Below are 18,360 nucleotides of genomic sequence, written 5' to 3' on the forward strand. Positions count from 1 at the left end.
TTTCATGACCTCAGTCTGAGCTTCCACTGCAACACTCCAACATTTAGTGGCATCTGCTTGTGCTGTAATGAAAACTGAGACTTTGGCAATCACATGGTTCATAAGTGTTCTCATGAAGTTGGCCACCACTTCCACACTGGATAGGCTGGGCTCCAAGCTCTACGTAAAACCTGTGCCAAGTTGGAATTGGACCCCTCCGCGCTCCTTGATAGTGACAGCAGACTTTCTGGCAGGCCTAAAATGCACCAAGCGTTTCATTGTGCATGCCCACCAGCCTTTTTCTGAAGGCCACCCCATCAAAGTCCTCATTCAAGTCCTCTGCAGCAGAACTCATGTGCAACCTTGCCTTCTGGCAGCTGACATCTGTGCGACCCTTTCCCCTGGGCCTGCTTGCAGCCCACTCATGCCCAATGATTCACCACATGCATGCCTCATCTCTGTACTAACCTCTATGATGCGCAAAGTGCTAGTATCTGAGCTGGTGACCTTAGTGTGAGACCAAATGGTAGTTTTCTTCATCATCAGTGCCCTGCTCCTCTTGGCCTACAGGCTACAGCACCAGTGCCTGAACAGGTGGCAGTTCTGGGGTATCTGAAAGCATAAAGACACAAGGTAGGGTTGCATGGTGGGAAGTGGGGTAAAGCAAGAGGTGCATGCTTACACTATCTGCAACTTGTATGTCAGAAAAGATTGTGGGATGAGTGGGAAGTGGGATGCAAGAAGGTGGATTAAGTAGAAACATATGATCATCTTCCGTAGTCTCAGCCCCACTGCTGGTCACTATCTCAGCAACAGCTGCTCCAATTATGGCAATCATTGTCTCCTCCATGGGAGTGAGGACATGCAGCCAGGCCTATCTCCCATTGGTTAGCTGTTGTTGCTTCCAGTTGTGTGCCACCTTGTCTTGCAAGAGGTGGAAGTGTGTCAGTGAGTGTGGTGCAATGTATTTGGATGATGTGACTGTCATGTTTAAATAGCTGGCAGTGTGCGCAAGGTGTGAGGTATGGGTGTGAGACTTGCAGCAGTGCTAAGTGTGTGACGCTGAGATGACATTATGTATCTAAGATAAAAGTTATGCTTGATAATGTTGGTAGGTGACTGAAGGTGATGTGAAGAATGGAGCAATGTGTGAGGCAAGTGGTTCAGTTTTAAGGATATGACATTTGAAGATGCATTCACTGACTTTGTGTGATGTCATTAAACTTCTTGCAGCACTGTGTCCAGGTCCTCAGGGCAACACTGTTCACATTGACCTCCATGGCTTTCTGCTCCCATTCACTTCTAAGCAATTGTATAGAGGGCCTTCTGGACCCCTGTGGATACAGGAAATCGCTCCTCCTGTCCACCTCCTGCACCAGGGCCTCGAGTGCTGCATCAGGAAATCTGGGAGACCACTTTCCACCATGTTGCACTATCTTCACTCTTCTGTTGGTCAGACAACTTCTGCAATGACTTCCAGTATTTGCTTCGGCCAAATTGCATCTCCCCTTTAAGTAGTGCAGGCTCGCTTTAAGTGGTGCTAGCCTTATATGAAATTGGGTCCCCTGCTGGGGCATGCAGCCACTCAACAGCATGTTCAGCACTGGGCTTCACGGTATCATCATTTAAATTAACAGGCAGCACAAGGTGTACCTGTATTAATTTGAATGGGGGTCAGTTAATCACAGATTGTGATCCCGTGCCCGTTTTCGGGGGCTATTGAATTTCTAGTCCTTGATCTTTCTCCATTGCTGTTTAACAGGTGTTTTTGAGAGTAACAGTCTAATGCACTAATGCCAAACAGTTTTCTTTGTCTCTCATCTCACCATCTCATAGACCTACAAGTGCAATTCATTAGAAGCAGCAATCATTCATTTTAGTTTGACACTAGTTTCTGATGTTTGTCATTCTTACAATGTATTTATATATTATATATGTATATATATATATATATTTGTTTCAGTGTGTACCACTTTTAATAATCAAAAATGTCACCCCTGGTATTTACAGAGTGTTGACAGCTCTGCACATAGTAATGTTGCACAACCCATTCTAGTCTCTCAACCCATTTCTCTGCTTTTTTCCTTGCAGTCAATAGAATTAGTTTGCTTGCTCATTCATACATCCATCCTGCTGGGGGAAAAAATCTGACATTTTAGTTTTATTACTTTTTCTTTTTATTTTCACTGAGAACATCTATAATTTGAATGTTTATGTTGATAAAATTACAACTCCTTTAAATAGAAATATTCAGTTCTGGCTTCTGATTAAACTAATTAAATTTTCTTACCTTTACCTATGCCTTGCAATGAACCACAGGTTCAAGTTCTGCGTAATGCAGGGGAAGAAGTAACTCTTACAGTTTCATTTTTAAAGAGAGCACCTGCCTTCCTGAAACTCCCTCTGTATGAAGACTGCACATGTAAGCACTCTTTATCTATTTATACAATGAATTATACTGGCTAAACACTTCTATTATTATTCACATATTATTTTCTTTCATTCCACTGCACACATCTTCTAACTGTTTAGTCATTCAGTTTGTGCAAAGGGTCAGTTTGAGTTAATCAGTATGTGATTAAAAAAAAGACGGTGCCAATCTTTTGTTTGAACAATGACCTTAGGTCAAAATTTACCTGATTTAATAAGTAATGGTCTATTGAGGCAATGGTACATTTCCCATATTAGAGGTGAATGAATCCAAAATTGAATTAAACTGACTTCTACAGACTAAAAATGTACATGGCCCATGAAAAACTGACTAGATATTAAATCAATTGAGCTTTGCTCTGATCACAGCCAGATAAATTCAACCATCAGTCTCTCAAAGATAAATGACGGGGAGGTGAGTAATCACACTTTCTGCCACTACAAACCAACCATTTCTAAATCCTTCTTTATCATTGATATGGGCTCTGATGTTTAGTGCGGTGTGGTTTAGGAATGGGGTGGGGGGAGGGGCTGTGGTCAGTAAGTTCAGAAATCCGGGTTTGTCTGCATACATAGGTGTGTGAAATTTTTCCCAGGTTCTCCGCTCGACAGCGATCCTGATTGGCAGGCTTGGTTGCCTGTCAGATGCAGAAGGCTGTGGCAGAAGACCTCAGCCCAGGAGCAGATAGGTATAGTGACGGTGTTGGGGAGGATTCGTGGGGGATGGGTACAGCATAGTTTGGGGGGTTGGTGATTTTGTCATAGAGTCATTTACAGCATAGAAAGAGGCCATTTGACTCATCGAGTCCATGCTGGCAGTCTGCAGAACAATCCATTCAGACCTACGCCCCTGTTCAATCCCCATAGCCCTGCAAATTTATTTCCTTTAACTGTCCATTGAATTTCCTTTTGAAATCATTAATTGTCTCCACTTCCACCATGGGCAGCGAGTTCCAGGTCATTACCACTCACTGCATAAAAAAGTTCTTCCTTGCATTATCTCTGCATCTCTTGCCCTAAACCTTCAACCTGTGATCCCTAGTCCTTGTACCATCAGTTAATGGAAACAATGTTTTCTTGTCTAACTTATCTCAGCCTGTCAGAATCTTGTACACCTCTATCAAATCTCTCCTCAACCTCCTTTGCTCCAGGGAGAACAACACCAGCTTTTCCATCCTAACCTTGTAACTAAGATCCCCCATTCCTGGAACCATTCTAGTAAATCTCCTCTGCACCGTCTCAAGGACGCTCACATCCTTCCTAATGTGTGGTGACGGAAACTGAATGCAATAATCTTGTTGGGGCCTAATCAGAGCTTTATAAAGCTTCCACCTGAAAATTTATAATTATTCAGGCCTGATTGTGGCAGGACTGCAGATCTTTGATCTGATCCATTGGTTGTGGGATCGCTTTGCTCTGTCTATCGCATGCTGCTTCTGCTGTTTAGCATGTATGTAGTCCTGTGTTGTAGCTTCACCAGGTTGGCCCCTCTTTTTTAGGTATGCCAGGTGCTGCTCCTGGCATACCCTTTTGCACTCCTCATTGAACCAGGGTTGGTCCCCTGGCTTGATGGTAATGGTAGAGTGTGGGATAGGCCGGGCCATGAGGTTACAGATTGTAGTTGAATACAACTCTGCTGCTGCTGTTGGCCCACAGCACCGCATGAATGCCAACTTTTGAGCTGCTAGATCTGTTCTGAACCTATCCCATTTAGCACAGTGACCACATAAAACAATGAAGGGTATCCTCAGTGTGAAGATGGATCTTTGTCTCCACTAGGACTGTGCGGTGGTCACGTCTATCAATACTGTCATGAACAGATGTATCTGCGACAGGTAGATTGGTGAGGATGAGGTTAAGTAGGTTCTTCCATCTTGTTGGTTCCCTCACCACCTGTCACAGGCCCAGTCTAGCAAATGTGTCTTTCAAGACTCGGCCAGTTCAGTCAGAAGTGGTGTTACCGAGCCACTCTTGATGATAGACATTGAAGTCTCCCACCTAGAATACATTCTATGCCTTTTATGTATTCAACATGCAGGACTACCAATTCATCAGCTGAGGGAGCTCGGAAAAGGGTCACATGCAGAAAATGGCGGACACCCCGCACGTGACCCATGCGGCTGTGCACTATGATTCTGTGGCAGGCAGCCGCTTAACATATTGACGGCGGCTGCCCCCCCCCCCCAATCTTGTGGCGGGGGTGGCATTGGCGATGCTTGAATAGCATAACCTGATGCGGGAGCAGGTGCTGGCGGCATTTTTAAAAGGTTGCCAACCCTGCAAACAAAATGCAGAGGCACCCCTGTCCCCCCATCCATAAAATAATGCAGAGTTGCCCCTTCACTCCCTTATCCATACACACAATGCAGAGTTTCCCCCTTCTCTCCAATATCCATACACACAATGCAGAATTTCCCCCTTCCCTCCCTTATCCATACACACAATGCAGAGTTTCCCCCTTCTCTCCAATATCCATACACACAATGCAGAGTTTCCCCCTTCTCTCCAATATCCATACACACAATGCAGAATTTCCCCCTTCTCTCCAATATCCATACACACAATGCAGAGTTTCCCCCTTCTCTCCAATATCCATACACACAATGCAGAATTTCCCCCTTCCCTCCCTTATCCATACACACAATGCAGAATTTCCCCCTTCTCTCCAATATCCATACACACAATGCAGAATTTCCCCCTTCCCTCCCTTATCCATACACGCAATGCAGAATTTCCCCCTTCCCTCCCTTATCCATACACACAATGCAGAGTTTCCCCCTTCCCTCCCTTATCCATACACACAATGCAGAATTTCCCCCTTCCCTCCCTTATCCATACACGCAATGCAGAATTTCCCCCTTCCCTCCCTTATCCATACACACAATGCAGAATTTCCCCCTTCCCTCCCTTATCCATACACACAATGCAGAATTTCCCCCTTCCCTCCCTTATCCATACACACAATGCAGAATTTCCACCTTCCCTCCCTTATCCATACACGCAATGCAGAATTTCCCCCTTCCCTTCCTTATCCATACACACAATGCAGAATTTCCCCCTTCCCTCCCTTATCCATACACACAATGCAGAGTTTCCCCCTTCCCTCCCTTATCCATACACACAATGCAGAGTTTCCCCCTTCCCTCCCTTATCCATACACACAATGCAGAGTTTCCCCCTTCCCCCAGCATCCATAGAAGAATGCAGAGGTGACTCCTTCTCATCCTTGGTAGTGCTAGCTTCTTGTAGACAGGTACGTGAAGGTGCATGAGTACCACATATTGAGGTGAAGATCGGAAACAGATGGGAAGATTACGTTGGATGATATGGTAATGTATGCAGAGATGTATTTTAAATATTTAAGCTAGGGTTCCGTTGCAGAGTGGCGGAGGGGCCACCATGGAGCTTCCCTGCCCCCGGGAAGTTCAGGCCTGGCAATCGCGGCGTCGGGTTTCGTGGCAGCCGCTGCTGCTCCAATTCTCTGCCTCCCCCCCTCCCCCTCACCGTGGAATCCACTGATGATCCATACCTTAGTTAGCATTAGTGAGACTGGCATTTTATTCCAGATTTATTAATTAATTGAATTGTTGTAATGTAGGAAACATAGCAGTCAATTTGTGCACAGCAAACTTCCACAACAGCAATGTGATAATAACCAGATAAACTGTATGTTGATTGGGGAATAAATATTGGCCAGGCTAATGGGGAGAACTCCCCTGATCCTGTTCAAAATAGTGCTAGGGGATCATTTACACCCACCCAAGCAGGCAGATGGGACCTCAGTTTCATCCCTCATCCAAAACTCAGCACCTCCAACAGTGCTGTGCTCCCTTATTACTGCACTGAGGTGTCACCCTTGATTTTAGTGCTCAAGCCCTAGAGTGGGACTTAAACTCAGAACTTTAGGAGGCACGAGTAGTCATGGCTGAGTCTCTGAAGAGCTGTTTGATGCTATAACTAATCTCTTGGCTTCCCTTCTTGGAACCATCTCAATATTTTTTGGCAACTTGCATTAAGTGAATTCTTATTATTTTAAATGTTATGTTCTCAAAGCTGGCTGTTTAAGCAGTATTAGTATTAGAAAAGGCACAGAAATTCACATGGTGACATTCTTAGCAATATGTTATACAAATGTTTACCTTTTTGATAAAATAGGAAACCGATGTAAATATGCTCTATTAGTGAAACTGATGAGTATAGGGTATAGTTCCTCATTTTTCTATACATGACAACCTCATTAATTGACCACATTTCCCTCTGTTCATCAAAAACAAGGGTAAAAATAGGTGTAGTGTTTTAGTTGCATGGTTGGGAAGGTTATTTTATGCAATTATGATTTCTACATGTAGTGAAGATAATCAAATACTCATTGGAAATTGGACCAAGCAAATATCTCAAGGAGTATGTGTATAAACCTTTCCTCATCAGAGGGCAGAGTCCATGATAGCGAGGATTGTACAAGATCCATAGCAGCTATTGGATAGATGTACCAAATTTCCTTTTCTCGTTCTGTGCTTTTGTATTGTGTTATCTGGGGGAACGCTGCAGTTTTGGATACTTAAATAATGCAAAATGTAAACCACAAGCGAACAGTGTCAGTGTATCAATTTATTTTGTATTTGCTTACAGGTGTCCCCAGTGACCAAAGCAGTGGTACATCTTCGCCACTTTGTGACAGTGGATTGCATCTGAACTACCATCCCAACAACACAGTAAGATGCAATTCTACCTTTAAACTTTATGTGCCAGAACTATTTATATATGTAGCAGCTTCAGTAGTGGAGAATATTTTACTCCTTTTGCTATTTTTAGCAAAGAAGGTAGACATGAGTACAAAATGTTGTTCCCCTCTTAGTACTCATATTTACTTTTTCTCAAAAAGTAGCAAACAAAGGAAAATATGCCACAGTGGCTCAGTCACAAACTTCCTTCCAATATTCCCAACAACACAATTGTCATTTTTACGCACTTATTTCAGACATGTCAGAATCTTGCAGCAGTGCCTGGGATTTCTGTATACTCTGCTGGTAGGGGATTGGTGGAATTCCAGGAGAAATGGTGTAAATTTATAAAATAACCTTTACGCCACTCAGCCTGGGGTACCAGTAATCAAATACCAAGTTATGGTAGATGTTACGACCAGGTGAGAAAGGGGTCCAGGGGACCCTCTCAGCCTTCACCTGGTCTTACCGTAACAGGGTTTAATTTTAAACACACCATGTTTTTAGTTCCCCCTTGGTGAATCCTTGTTCACTCCTTTCCAATTATAAGGCAAAGAAACCAGCACAAACAGGTTTTCTTAGGTTTAAAGAAGAAAAGTTTAAATTTATTAAACTTAAACTCTAATTTGGTTAGCGCCTCTGGACCCACGCGCGCCCAAGCTGGCATGCATACGCAATACACACATGCAGATAGAGACAGAACAGAGCAGAAGAAATAAAGTGGAAAAGTTTGACGCAGTATCTGAAGAGTTTTTGTTATGGTTCTTCAAGCTCACTGTAGAGTCCTTGATTGTAGGTAGATCTTGCTTTTCATTGGGGCCCACTATTCTTCTTAAACCTTGTTCGCTGTAGGAGACTTTTCTCTCTTGAGGTTCATGTGTCTTCAGTGGATTCAAAGGCTTGTGAGAAAGAGATTGGAGCAGACAGGAGAGATCTTCTCAGTCCAGGAGCAAACAGCCTTTCTGAGTTCAAACTGTTTGTACCATTCAGGTTCAGAAACCCCAGGTTGCGAAGCAGGTTAGTCATGTGACTAGCTGGTCCGACCATGTCTTGGCTCTGTGGATTGTATCATCTTAGCAGGGCCTGGAATATGCGTCCCTGCCTTCAATGTCTTGTGCTCAACGTCCATTGTGGGTTAACTGGATAAGGGGTGTAACCTCTCTTGTCCCTATTGGTATGTAAATGTCTTCCAGCCAAGTGTCTGGCAGCCCTTGTAACAGCCCTTTTCTTCTTCCAAGCAACAATTTGAAATTTAATTTCCATGTGGCAAAAGTAATATGCCTTGTTCTTGGCAGGTGGGGGCCAAGCATGACAGTAGAAGATCAGGAGAAACTAGTGGAAATTGAGGACTGTGTTTTTATTGTGCCCTGAAATATTACTGACCCTGAATTTCTGCAGGAATCCTCCAAATCTCCTACCATAACTTTGGTGGAAGACCTGCAGAATCTCCAGGAAAATAATGCTAATAGCTAAAAGTGCTATGAATGGAAATATACATGTACATGAAAATGTATTGTAAAAAAGTGACAATATGTAGAGCTAACAGTCAAAGATACTTGGAAGAATAGGAGATGATATTAAGTAGAATTTGAATCCCCCAGTAGTGCCATGTATGAATTATAAGGTAGATTTTCCAAGTGAGCTCCCAACTGCTACCAGTGTGTATTAGTAAACCATTGGCTAGGTGTCTCAAGTTTTTAGCCTGCACTGGTGATGATGAGGTACCTCATCATGGACAAAGACTCGGAAAATCTACTCTTTTATTCTTTTCTATTGAATCCTCAAGGGTTTTGTCGCATTAGTATTTTTTGAAGCCATTTGACTACACATTGGGTTGGATTTTAAAGCCCCTCCACCATCAGTAACGTTGGTGGGGGGGGGGCAATAAAGATCGGTGTTGCGGAGGCCTGCCATTGACCCCGATGGCGACAGGCCCCATGCCTATTTCAGTGACAGCGAGGTCTCATGGTGGCTGCCCCATCACTTAGCGATGGGACCCCCATTTAAATATGTAAACTAATTTACATATCTGATTTAATGAGGGGCCTGTCACCTCCTTGATCACCGCACCAATCTTCATTCAGGCGACCAACAATGCCCCGCCTTCGAATCCCATTCAGGGAAACGTGGCGCGACACTTGTGGGGAGGGGGAGGAGGAGGAAGATTTGTTTCTCCATGCTGGAGGGGGGGAGCGGGGTTAAAATGCTGCGGATTAGTCGGGGTGGGGGTGTTGGGTAGGGATAAAGGGCAAAAGTGCTGAACTTTTGTGGGGGGAAGGTCAAATTCTTAATAAACAAATTCCGGGGGAGGGGGGAAGGGCAGGAATGTTTTGAAATGTCATTTAGGGGTAGGAGAATTAATTTAATGGTATTTTAATTCTTTGTTTTGGTCTTTGAACTGACATGGTCCTTTAATTTTAAAAGCTCCATTAAGGGCTGTAAGCCCTTTAAAAATGGTGAAGGTGCCTGCGCATTGGTTCCGTTGCCTATGACAGCTTGTCTGCCCCTTGCACGTGATTGCCAGGGACGGGTGCCATGGCCATGCAAATGAGCCGCTGCATTTGAAATCACTGTGGCTGCTTGACGTGGTGCCCATGCGGGCGGGTCACATTTTTTTACATCCGCTGCCTACTTCGGCGCGGACTCTTAAAATGCAGCCCATTATGTGTGAAGTTGAACATTGCATTCTGGTTCCTTGGTTTGGATGGGCTTGTGCTGGGCAGAATACTGATTTAGAGATTGTGGTTATTTGTTTGTCCTTGGTCTCTGAAGATTAGTTAGTTCTGAGAATGGGGAGTCCTGTCTACTGATTGGGGTCATTGTTGTTCAGTGGGGTGCAGTGTCGGAATCGGCGTTGCCACAGACAATACATCGTACATATCACAGAGTACTAGGTTTATTGCTTTGCATCTGCTGAAACATCATTGCACAGATAAGGTACACAATTTTAATTTTGAAACCAGGAGAATGCTGTTAGTGGGTAACCCTTTCAAGCCCTACAAAATAGCTCTTTCTGTCCTCACAACATAAATTGTGGCCTACAGATCCTTATCTGTAAATGATGATGTCTCCTGTTCACACAGATGTTCCAGTTTCCTGGATATTGTATAATCCACAGTTGCTTTGGCCCACAGGATTGTACTTATACCAATCCAATGTCTGTGTAGCTTGTTAAGCAGAATTCTTGTGGGTGCACCTGAGCTATCAAAAAGCAAACAGTGTCAAGTTGTGTTCTGATGAAAAGTCACTGACCTGAAACGTTAACTCTGCTTCTCTGTCCACAGATGTTGCCAGACCTGCTGAATATTTCCAGCGTTTCTTGTTTTTATTTTAGCATCAAGTTGTGTGTTCTTTTAAGTGCAAAAAATAGAAAGAAATTGAAATCCAGTTTAATCCACTGTCTGCACTAAGAGGAAATACATCGCCATGGTTCTTACATGAGGGCTAACAAACAGGCTTTCAGTATTTTTGCTGCAGTGCTGTTTAAGTGTATTAAAGATTTTTATATTGATTTTGATGAGTCTTTTAGAATGTTCAGTATAATATCCTTTAAAACCAACAGACCTGGCCCATCTGTCAAAGGGTTTGTCAAAGCATTAAAAGAGCATGCCAAAGTATTAGGGAATTATTGATTCTCGACCCTAGGATTATCAAACCTCAGTATGATTGATTTGATAGTCACTCCATCATACTGTTTCAATATATACTTTATTAAAAGAAATGTGATTGTAATAACTTGTAACTGTTTGCAAAAACTTAACAAAAAGTTAAGAATAAGTTACAGTTATAAAGTGTAATATGATTAATATTTTTCAGGATTCATTATCATGCTCTTCATGGCCTACATCCTCAGGCCTAAAGTGGGAGAAGCGATGGTGTGATCTGCGGCTAATCCCACTTCTTCATTCTCGTTTGTCCCACTATATTCCAGGAACTGATATTTCCAGGTATTGGTTCAAAATATTACTTATTTACGGCAAGTTAATGTTAATATTTGGTATTTTGAATTCAGATGCTACAAGTATATTTAACGTTTAAATGTTAATCAACTGTTCTCTTCCAGGATTACACTCTGACTTGAATTTTCCTCCTGATACTATGACTGCATCCCATTTTCCTGGATTAGGGTTTATTAGTCTTAAAGGGTGGGCAACATCTCTGCCAGCATGAGGAAGCCTGTTACTGCTTTCCAGACAGATGTAACAGTCCCACTGCAGCACAAAGAGGCAGTGAGAGACTTTAAAGGGACTAAAAGCCATGAAAGTGAATGAACTTGCATGCTTTGTAGACCTTGAGAAAGCCAGAGCCTAAAGTGCATGAGTGAACGTCTTGAATAGGCCCATTCCCTTCATAAAAACACTTTAACACTTTTGAGCCATTACTACTGCAACCTAGACCTACTACCACCTGTCTCCTGGTGGTCTTGGGAAGCAGCAATAAAGATGGAAGGTAATCTCCTGGAGAGCAGGGCCCCACCTCCCCATGATGAAAGGAAATTACCAGTAGACCCAGTGGCAATGAGAAATCTGACCCAAGGTGGGGAGTCAGTGGTAGTATTCAGTGTCCCATTTTCCCACCATTTCTGCTGCAGTTCCATTTGATTTTGTGTAGGATTGCTAAGCAAACACCAATAGATTTGTGATGATTTCTGGTAAAAATTTCCTTTCACGTCATAGTTAATTTCAGTCTAACATCAAAAAAGTACTGATAATGTGTTTCAATAGTCCAATTTGGAGTTAAGTCAGACCAATTGAAATGGGTTGGGGTTGAGAGAGATTCAGAAAGGTAGATAGAAGTCCTGTCCTGTGGGAACTTTGTAATGTCTCTAATCCTTGACTGAAATTGCAGTATAATATTGGATAATGTTTCTATTCATATGTTTTGTGACATTTTTAGGCAAAATGCATTTCAAGTAATTGCTGTGGATGGAGTATGCAGTGGTGTTATTCAGTGTCTCACTGCTGAAGACTGTATAGATTGGCTACAAGCACTGGCAATTAATATATCCAACCTTACCAAGCACAATGTAAGTATGGATATCGGCACTCAAGAAAAAAATGAAGTTTTAGCCTTCCATCTCAGCAAGCCAGTCGTTTACTATATAGACTTATGTTGTGTGTTGATCAAGACATAAAAAGCTAATCATTGTAAAAAGATGTTCCCATTTACCAGTGGCAAAATGATAATGAAACAATCATTGGTACATGTGTGAGTATAAGGTATTAGCAAGTTTTGACAAAAGCTTTAGCCATCATTACTGTAAATGCAGAACATTTACATGGCTATTTAATATCTAAATTTTACTGTTCAATTAATATAATAGTATATCTAATTACATCCACAAAACCATCTTTTTTAATATCTGATTCTGATATTGTTCCCAATAATAGCTGCAGAACTAAGGAAGGGGACAGCACTAGTTTTATCCAGACATCATACAACAATGAAATGGTGGTTTTCCTACAATATTACTTCAGAAGAATGCAGCTTCCTCCTGGTCCCTCATCAACACACTCACATAGAATCCAACTCTTTGATCTTACTCAAGCTGTGCATGTTATCTGTCGAGATCACTGTGATGTCTTAATTCTGCTCCATGAAGCTAACACTTAGAGATCTCCAATGATATCAATTTGAACAATCTGAATCCAGTCCACTTCTAAGCCACAGCATTAAACTGCCCAAGTAGGGGCTTTAATTGAAACATACTTCACAACATTTTATGTTTTTTTTAAGGCTGGAGTTGTGGTGGATAGCATCGTAAATATCCTTATGCTCTGTGGCTTGGAAATACTTAATACTTCCACTGAATAAAAGTTTTTTAAAAACTAATTTCCAGAACTGTAAGCCTGCACCTTAGAGATTGAGAGCAGTTTATTATAAAATTGATATTATACAAATTATTCTACCAGTTACATCTTACATTTTTCATCAACTTAATCTAGTTTGCAGATCGCAACAATGCAGAATCTATAGTATATCTATAGTTTAAGCAAGCCTATCTGAGCATAATTAATTTATAAAAAGCAGTGTGAGGCGACCTTTCATGTACCCATCAAATTTGCCCATTTAGGGCAGCCTAAATGTCACTCGAAATGTCCTAGAGCTTTAATTGAGCATTAAAATGAAATACAGCATAATTTTGCCTATCTGGAATGGGCATATGGAAGTTCCATGTGTAATGGAGCACATAAGGAGTCAGACCTTAATGTTTTTTTAACTTTTAGGTTTGCTGGTACCATTTTATTGCTGTCTTTATGCTTTATTTTAGAATCTTTTTTGCATCAGAACAGTAGGGAATGTAAACGCAAAAGGCAGAATTTTCTCAGCTGTGTAGTGGTGGAAGTGGAGGCAGGGCGGCTGGGAAAATAGCGGGGAGCCGCCTCGGAATGGCTCCCTGAAGCATTCCGGCTGCTGAGAAAGTTTCCCGGTGGGGGGGCGGGCGGGGTTGGTGTGGGGGGACAGCATGCAGATCAGCTGCATGCTGCAAGGTGACAGGCAGACAATCTGAGATTTAAGGCCCCAATTAGGGGCCATTTAGAGCATTCGCCAGCATTTTGGCAACAGTGGAGCAGACTCCGCCACATGGGGAGGCCACCAGCTTAATAGAGGTAGCCTCCCCACAGCAATCCAGGGGGCCATCAGAGCTGGAAGATCCATCCCCCGAAAAGGGGCCACTGGCAGCAAAGGCTGCAGCCGGGGTCCAAAGGCTGCTGCCACAGGGGTTTCCCCACCAATCGGAGGGGCTTGCCTGCTTGGCCCCTCGAAAAAGTTTAATAATTTCCACCCCTCTGAAGACACCAAAGAGGCTGCCTCCATTTTGAGGCATGCTTGCATTCTCCTACTTGCCTCAGCAGTGTTCACCTCTCTTGGTGGGTCGAGCGAGGCTCTCGAGCTGCTGGCCTTCTGATAGGGCCAACAGCATCGGGAGCCCACCTGCCGTTCTTAATTGGGTGGCAAGCTCGGAAGTGGAAATTAGGAGGCCACTTCCAGGAAAACAGCTCCCCCAATCTGACTCCCAGCTAGTGCAGGCTCAGGACATCCATTTGGTCCTGACGTCTGGATCTCAAAGCACGTGGGAAAATCCTGCCTAAAGATCTAAATGCCTGCAAAATCACTGAAAAGCTGACTGCAATTGAGAGATTTCAGCAGTAAGAACTTGAAAAAAAGGGAGGACACGTAAAAGGTTCATTGGTGCTGTGGGAGCAACAAAGCATCTAAGTGTAGTCTGCAGAGCCCCATGCGGTTGCCAAGTCACGTTAAATTAAATGATGGGAGTCAGTTTTAAAGTACCCAAATAAGTATTCCATGATTCCACTGATATAAGATGAGAAAAGGCATGCTAGAGAGATCAGCAAGCATCAAGGTCAAACTACTTCTACCTATCAGAAGCTGCTAGCCACAACTACCTGAAACACCTTCTGTAGGCTTCAGATCAACAGTCAGCCAGTTGCACATCAATGCAACCTGCACCATACATACAGCAGAGCCACTCTCCCTAGTGCCCTCTATTTTTCAGCCTCTATCTCCTTTCATACTAACATAGGAATCATCTTGATTATTGGCCCACATCAAACATTGGTCAGCATGGCCAGTACTTACAACTCCTTTCCTACTGAAAGGCACCAGGCTCCCAAGTTCACCACAATATAGAAATTCCTAAAGCAGAACTATTGCTGTCAGCCATCTAGCTATACCAACATCAGGTTCCTGTTCCTGCTCTGACATGGCCATCTTCTGCTCTTCACCTGTGCACTCAGTGCTACCTCTTCACACTCATTAACAGAATACACTGGGATACTGTGCCCATGCTTGCAAATGAGAAAAAGTTGGAGTGCTGTGAGGATCAGTCTTCCTTTGGGCCACTGGCAAAGCAGGCAGGCTGCTTTCCAAGGCCTACAATGGCAGAAATGGAATAAAGATTAGAAATCTGGATCCAGGACAGACCTTCAATTAGTGTACATTGTAAGATACTGTGTTTGATGTTTGGATATTTGTGTAAATGCCTGTGTGAGAGTAGGTGAGAAGGATGACAGGCCATAAGGTTTGCATGTGTTACGGATAGGTGGTAAGGGTGTGGGTGGTTCCTACTGTTCACCTCCCAACTGACTGCAATCAAGATTTGTTTAAAATGATGAGTTAGCCCCTGAGTGTTTATAGGGTCAAATAAACAGACAAATAGGTTATCGGTTTAAAAAAATCTATTTTTACACAATTCCCAAAATGATTGCAAACTCACCCATGCATGCATTCATACCAACACACACACACACAATAGATAGATAGAAAGAAAAAGGGTAAGTGGTTTAAAGTGAGGTGTTTGTGGTTTATAGTAAACCTGTTGAATCTTCTGAGGAGAACAGTCTCTTTTAAAGGTGTATTTGTAGTATTTGTAGTATTTGTTGAGGCGTTGTAGATTTTCTGGTGGTTAAAGCTTCAGACAGTAGGTGGTGGTCACTTTCAGTTTTCTGCTGCAGCAAGTTGATGTATAGAATTAACAGCAGGGCTTTATCTTGTTGCTTGGCTGGATTCTTCCACAGCTCCTGGCTAGGCTGCTTTCTGTGATGTTTTGCTGTGATCTTTCCTCTTTCTCCAGAGGGCTACCTTTTAAGCTTAAAATCCATCATATTAGCATTTATGTTAAGTGACACATGGCCTTCTACCCTGGTGTGACCATACAATGGACAAGGATATGGAATCCATGGTTATCTATTGATGTCTGGATGGGTACCATTCTGTTATGATGTGGCTACTTCATACCTTCTTTGTCTCAGAAGAACCCATTAAAATCAAGAATGTCTCTTGATGGTTTCAGGATGGGTGTAGTTAATACCTCTTAGTCTGGAATGTATCATTTTGTCCTTTCAAAACAAGGCCAGGCCATCTGACCTACAGTGGCCATCTTTGCAGCACATAGACACTTTTTAAAGGAAAAGTCAATTTCAAAGAGTTGGGAATGTGACAGGTCTTTACAGGGCATGGAATATGGTACTAGCCTTGGACTTGGGAGAAGCCTGTGTATTCCAGGATAGTCATTTGCCTTCCTCCAAGAGAATCAAGGGTTTGTAATTTCTGAATTATCCTCCTGTTTGGGTCTGTTCCTATTTGCTTTTCTTGTCAGTGGGACTGGTCATAAGATATTGTAAACTGATGGGAGTGCACTATAATAGACAAATGTGACCACTATATAACCTGTCTTGTGTGTTAGTAAGTGATCTTGCATCGTGCATGTAGGTTATGTTGGAATGGTTTTGTGTGCGAAGGTCTTTGAAGATGTGCCAACGCTTTCAATTATAAGTTGCAATTTGAACATGGGTCCTACTTTAGCTTGAGGTATTATGATCTGTATCGATGGATGGGTTTTAAATAGTATTACAATGTTACAATCCAGAACAATAATATAAATACTACATTTGTATGAGTTTCAATTCATAAGTTTCTTGTTTTACTGTGCTACTTAACTATCTTAGTTCACAATTTAATAATTCTAATTAAATTTTTTTTCCTCAGATTAAAAAGATAAATAGGAATTTTCCTGTAAACCAACAGGTAAGTTGGAACTTTTAATAAAATCCCATTGATGTATATGTCAGCCAGATTCATTACATTTTGAATGCATTTTTATCTTTGGAGTAAAATGTCCTTGAAATAAAGGCTAATGGTCTCTAACTATCCCCCATGTACATTAATTGCTAATGAAATGATTATCATTATTATTAATGAGGTCATTCAGTGGTTCATCGACTTGGACGGTGCCACCAAGTAACCATTTGGGTGCTGAATATTTTCTGCTGCTTTAAATATATATCAACTTGAAACAAAAATTGTGATAAATTTGTTCTTTTGATTCATATTCAGTGAATCTTATATTCAGATTCTCTCAATCAAAAGTTAAAATTTAACATGGGCATATACAATGCCATTCAAAGAGAGCTGGACAAGTTTAAGTGAAATGGCTAAGAAATGACAGATAAAATCTAATGGGGATTAAATGTGACCGAATATACTGGTGCAGAATATTTGTAAATTTGTATACAGAAACTGAGTTTCATTAGCAAAGTTAGCAATGGAAAAGGGTAGTAAGGTGGGATTATTGACTCAGAGGCTGCTGCCACCAGGCGTATTGAGTTTAAATACAAGCATGCATTCTGAGGGTGTTTGACTATAGATCAAACTAAGTGATTCTAACAAAAACAAGAAATGCTGGAATCACTCAGCAGGTCTGGCAGCATCTGTGGAAAGAGAAGCAGAGTTAACGTTTCGGGTCAGTGACCCGAAACGTTAACTCTGCTTCTCTTTCCACAGATGTTGCCAGACCTGCTGAGTGATTCCAGCATTTCTTGTTTTTGTTTCAGATTTCCAGCATCCGCAGTATTTTGCTTTTATTTAAGTGATTCTAACCTTGTGTATATCATTGAGGATGGAGCATCAGCCAGTTTTGAGCCGCCTGCCCTCAAAAGAACATTGATGTATTAGTTGTAGTGACGTGTTGGTGAAGGTTTAGAGAAGAACTACACGGATGATTTTAGGACAGACTTAATATTACAGTAAGTTTCACAGAAGTGAAATTCCTTCAGACCAAAAGGAAAATGGAGAGGCATGATCTAATTAATTACAATATATAACAAAAGGCTGCTAGGACATAGAGATAAAAGAAACAGCCTAAAAAAAAAGTTGCAACTGAGACAAGAGATTAGAATATTTTCTCCCCACAGGTCGTGAGTCTGTAGAACAGAAACCCTGTAAATGTAACCAGTGGTGTGTTAATGAACTCCTTCACACCAAAACTGGAGAATTATCTGACCAGAAACGTGATCAAAGGTTATTGGTCAAACTGAAATACAATCATTACTGTGCCGCTAGGACCAAGAAATGTCATTTGCCTAGGCAACAAATTAAGTGGGTTGAAGCTTATGATAGACTAAAATGTACATGGTCAGTGAAAGGACTAGGATAGAGAGGCAGTAACTCTGCTTTCCTGTTATTTCCATCCATCAAGGTATTTTGACTCCCAATTGTCCAGTGTAAGATTGGTTATGCTATAGTATTTTTTCATTTGATTATAATATTGATTTACTGTCTGTATTTGTACAAAGGTCATCAACTTTTCCTAGTGTAAATGACCCGTGAACTTACAGAATGATAAATTTATAATAGTGCGTTATGTGCTTCTTAGGAGAAAACTATTATAATTCTAAATCAAAGTAGGTTTTTAAACAAAGGTATTGAT

The 18,360-nt window shown here is 41.9% G+C and overlaps 1 protein-coding gene across 1 annotated transcript in view; it reads left to right on the plus strand.

Annotated features, from left to right (window-relative positions):
• Positions 1–18,360, plus strand: part of sntg1 (syntrophin, gamma 1) — a 599,108-nt gene that overhangs the window by 515,028 nt on the left and 65,720 nt on the right. The window contains exons 8-12 of the mRNA XM_068032645.1: positions 2,299–2,401; positions 7,039–7,121; positions 10,947–11,077; positions 12,027–12,156; positions 16,641–16,679. Of these exons, the coding sequence (XP_067888746.1) occupies positions 2,299–2,401; positions 7,039–7,121; positions 10,947–11,077; positions 12,027–12,156; positions 16,641–16,679 (486 nt within the window). The remainder of the gene's footprint in view (positions 1–2,298; positions 2,402–7,038; positions 7,122–10,946; positions 11,078–12,026; positions 12,157–16,640; positions 16,680–18,360) is intronic.

Source organism: Heterodontus francisci, chromosome 5 (genome assembly GCF_036365525.1).
Source record: "Heterodontus francisci isolate sHetFra1 chromosome 5, sHetFra1.hap1, whole genome shotgun sequence".
NCBI lineage: Eukaryota > Metazoa > Chordata > Chondrichthyes > Heterodontiformes > Heterodontidae > Heterodontus > Heterodontus francisci.